Source organism: Scyliorhinus canicula, chromosome 19 (assembly GCF_902713615.1).
Source record: "Scyliorhinus canicula chromosome 19, sScyCan1.1, whole genome shotgun sequence".
Lineage (NCBI taxonomy): Eukaryota > Metazoa > Chordata > Chondrichthyes > Carcharhiniformes > Scyliorhinidae > Scyliorhinus > Scyliorhinus canicula.
Window position 1 is genome coordinate 19,976,659 of NC_052164.1, and position 4,405 is coordinate 19,981,063.

A 4,405-nucleotide genomic window follows, 5' to 3' on the forward strand; every position below is an offset into this window, starting at 1 on the left:
AACAAATGACCAGCCTTTGGGTAAATAATCCCATGGAGATCATGGCACTGCTGGGGTTAATACCTGAGTTATTGGGACAATCTGTTTTTTTATCAAACTCACTAAGTGTAGTGATTTCCATCGAGAAACACATTCAGGAAGAAGGATTCCGTGTACTGTACAAGTGAACATCGCCTCCAACTCCTCCAACAACTTTTCAAAAAATTCATTCAAGCAATACCTGCATTAATTGCCTATCCCTTTTTAAAAATAAATTTAGAGTACCCAATTCATATTTTCCAATTAAGGGGCAATTTAGCATGTCCAATCCACCTAGCCTGCACATCTTTGGGTTGTGGGGGCGAAACCCACGCAAACACGGGGAGAATGTGCAAACTCCACACGGACAGTGACCCAGAGCCGGGATCAAACCTGGGACCTCGGCGCCGTGAGACTGCAGTGCTACCACTGCGCCAACGTGCTGCCCCTTAATTGCCCATCCCTAATTGCCCTGAGAAGGTGGTGTTGAGCTGCCAATCGGCTAAGATCACCAAAACCGCTGCAGCCTAATGAAAAGTGAGCGTAACTTTGCGGACAGTATTTTGGTCTTAGTGCATTAACAAAAATGTTATTCCTTATTAATGTCCCTGGGCCATTTAGTGGCACGCTACTCTCATGATAGCTCGTTTTCTAAGGGAATGTGCATTGCGCCAGAGTTAATTCTGTGTGAATTACCTGTCAAATTCAGAAAAAAGAATCGTTCAGATCAGTGGCCGGGCGGGACACCATTGACGTCAAGGAGGGATGGGGCCGCTTTAAGAAATGTCCTTGGAGGTGTTGCTCTGAGTTCAAGCGACGTCAGAGGGAGTGTGTTTCACTGGCCGCTGAAGTGAGCGAGTTACTCGGAGAAATCCCAGGCAAAGGGGTGGCGCTCTCATCTGTCAGCTCTCGGTTATTGATGGTGGTAGAAAGTGCCTAACAAACTGCTGCGTGGAAAACCTCCTCCGTGGAGCCTCCTCTACCGGATCTTCGCCGGGAGACTCACAGTAGCCTCTCCGCCAGAGGACAAAGGTAACGCTTTAGTGTGTCATTTCACCGCCCCCATCTCATTTTAAATCAACCAGACTTGTCGATTCGCTTCGACCCCGGTTATTTCAATCGGAATAGGTGTGCCTGTCACTACTTTCCAACCTGTGCAAATCACAAAGCTTTGCGATTACAGAGCGGGGTGAGGGGGATGAAATTGACGAAGGTGTGAGCTTTGCCCCGTCAATTTCAGAATCCGGACTGTTGAAGTTTATTGTTTAAAAAAAAGATTATTGCTAGATTGCCCGCTGAACCCCCCCCCCCCCCCCCCACCACTTTATTTCATCTTCCCGTTTTTTAAAATGCACCTCTTGAGGTCCATTCACACATTTGGCCTTTTGGTTGATGCGCACAAATTTAAATCCAAAACATCTTTGTACTTGATCTTGATCTGAGCGTCTCACTCACTGGGGGAGCCCGCCGGCCAACGCTGGGTTGTTCCAAATTAAACACTTCTGATAATTGGGGGGAAAAAAGGCACTCTGGAGAAATGTAGTTTCAAAGACTTTCATTCATGTGTCATTTGTTTACTTTTATATGTCGTATTTTGCCATTGATCATGTTTGCGGGTGGCTATTTGCTTTAAATGCTCGGGGGAGTGGGGGTAGAAAGAATTCCAAAAAATGTTGCCTGCAGCGCCCAAGAATCCCTTTTGAAACCCAGACGGATGGACCGCACAGATGTGCCGCTGTCTGGGGTAAAATTGCGAAGCTAGGACCCAGAAGGAACATTCAAAGCGTCAGTCCACGGCACAGCACTTCAGATTGATGTGTTAATTTCGTGTTTGCTTTGCTTTGACCCTAATGGATTCTCGCTGAGCACAACCAGGAAGCGTGTGATTAGCAAATAAACAGAGATCAAAGTAGTTTATGCCCCAAAACCATCAGGAGTATAAATAAATCCGGCTTGATGGTGAGTGATACTAAAAAAACTGCATCCATTCAGGCCAAAGAGATGGGAAATCTCGTTTGCTTTGATCTTCTAAATATTGGTCAATATATTGATTCCGTTTTTATATAGAGTTCGACATTATCATTTATATGAATCTCCAACTGGTAAAGTGCACACGGATCATAGACTCACTGTTAGTAATGGCAATTATATTTACAAAGGTATTTATATTTAAAAAGGCATTCTTAAAGATGCAGTGAGTGCAATATGCAAAACGTATTTTAACCTTTACTCCAAACCGGTTTCCATCAGTAGTGTTACTTGTTTCAGTTGCATTAAGGTGAAAAGAGAGCATTTAAAGCATGGTTTCACTAACCAGATGTTACCTTCCTTCTTTTTTTCAAATTAGCACTTAACCAGAACGCGCCCAGTGAACTCAGACTGTCTTTGAAGAGGGTGCCAAGAACCTCCACCTTCTCTCCTACAAGATAAAAACATTGACAATTCTCGCTGAGTGCACTTTTCTGTTCTTAAAGGGGGAGGCGAAGAGGATTTTTTTTGTCGGCAATGGGAAATCAACTGTCAGAGCTCACTCCTAATGGCACCTTCTTGCCCCCTTTCCAGTCCCTGCACGTGGTAGTGATTGGCTTGGATTCTGCTGGAAAAACCACGTTGTTGTATAGACTTAAATTAAGGGAGTTTGTCAACACAATTCCTACAAAGGGCTTCAACACTGAAAAAATTAAAGTCCCCGTTGGGAACTCGAGGGCTATCACTTTCCAGGTCTGGGATGTCGGGGGCCAAGAAAAGCTGAGGCCGCTGTGGAAGTCCTACACCAGGCGTACAGATGGCATTGTCTTTGTGATTGACTCCTCCGAGATCGAGAGGATGGAGGAGGCCAAGGCGGAGCTCCATAAAATTTCCAAGAGTTCAGAAAATCAAGGAGTGCCCGTGTTAATCTTTGCCAATAAACATGATCTTCCCGGGGCACTCTCTGTGGCCGAGGTAGAGAAATCCCTAAGTTTAAATGAACTGGGTGCATCAACCCTGCATCACATCCAGAGTTCCAGCGCAGTGAATGGACAGGGTCTGCAGCAAGGCCTGGAGAGGTTATATGAAATGATCATTAAACGGAAGAAGATGCTCAGGCATCAGAAGAGAAAGAGATGAACTGTGGACCTTGTTCCAGAATCAATTAAGACATTCTAGAATAGCTCATCAAAGGAGTGTCCTGAAGGATCACCTAAATGGTCAAAAGCACACTACTCACCAAGAATATATTCAAGGTTTTTTGGGTTGACTCATACAACTTTTCAATCCCTCCCCCCACCCCGACACTGTGTAGCATATACAACAGCAATGAGATACAATTCCTGTGATCCAAATGTTTATTTAAATAAAAGGACCATAATATGGAAGAGTGGCAAAATAGTGGTTGGTTGGCGAGGCGTTGGACTGACAGAGCCGCCACTGCTAGGGAACAGAACGATTGGCATTTTACAGGAAACTTGAAGACTATTTAGGGATTGATGTTTACAATTGAAATCCTCAGCATCCTGGACATTATGTAATCTTTTAACTTGCAAATAAATTCCTTCATGTTTTGGTTGTACCTGGCTTAACCCCTTTAGTGATAGATCTCTGAGAGTTGTCTGGAAAGTTAGATTAAGTGAGAGAGGACTGAATTGTTCAGTTTCTCTTTTTTCCGCTTCCCTCTCTTACAAAATTGTTTATTCTCCTCTGGAACAGGACAAAATGTTCTGCAATTCACTGACATTGTTCTGATGCTACTTTATTGTACAAAGTGTTTAGCTTTTTTGCAGACAGATGATGTGCAAGTCAAGGATACTTATTGTCAAAAGCTGCAAAAGACATTTAGCTTTGCAAGTGTTTGCAGAGATAACAAATGGACTGAGAGAGGCATTTCGTATAACCTCTTTTTTTGCCTGAACCTATAATTCAACTACACATCCCAAACACTTGGGAGTACCGAAAACAGTATTTCAATAAATGAGCATCGGGGAGCAATAATGCTTCTACACTCCCATCAATGTGAAGTAGTTCCAGTCTGACACCCAAACCTCCCAAGACCAAATGATGTGAGATCATTCCAAGAAGGTTTCTTGACACTTCTTGAAGTTTGCGTTGGCTGCAGTAAAACTCTTGCTTTGTGTGAAGTTGCATTTTAACGATGCCATGGCAGAGAAATGTTTTTGATGTTGGGAGAGTGAATGTGAGCTCTCTCCACTCTCTCCTATCATGCCTTTCACTGACCCAAGCATGTGCAACAAGGATCTGGCTGAATTGCACAGCTCGCAGTAAAACTACAGTCTAGTGACTGGCATGCTAAACATCACTTGATACCTGGTTTGAAACTAGACGCTGCAGTGTAACTGTAGCCTGGGATATGAAGTACATATGAGCCACTCTGCTTCAATGAAAGAAAATA

General features: G+C 43.7%; 1 protein-coding gene across 1 annotated transcript; it reads left to right on the plus strand.

Annotated features, from left to right (window-relative positions):
- The first annotated feature begins 790 nt into the window (after positions 1 to 790).
- arl4d (ADP-ribosylation factor-like 4D) lies at positions 791 to 3,289 on the plus strand. Its single transcript, XM_038779346.1, has 2 exons — positions 791 to 1,050; positions 2,366 to 3,289. The coding sequence occupies exon 2, from the start codon at positions 2,524 to 2,526 to the stop codon at positions 3,124 to 3,126; it is 603 nt and encodes a 200-aa protein (XP_038635274.1). The 5' UTR covers positions 791 to 1,050; positions 2,366 to 2,523; the 3' UTR covers positions 3,127 to 3,289.
- Positions 3,290 to 4,405: the final 1,116 nt, after the last annotated feature.

Coding starts and splice junctions, on each gene's coding strand:
- arl4d (XM_038779346.1), top strand. CDS start 2,524: ATGGGAAATCAACTGTCAGAGCTCACTCCTAATGGCACCTTCTTGCCC.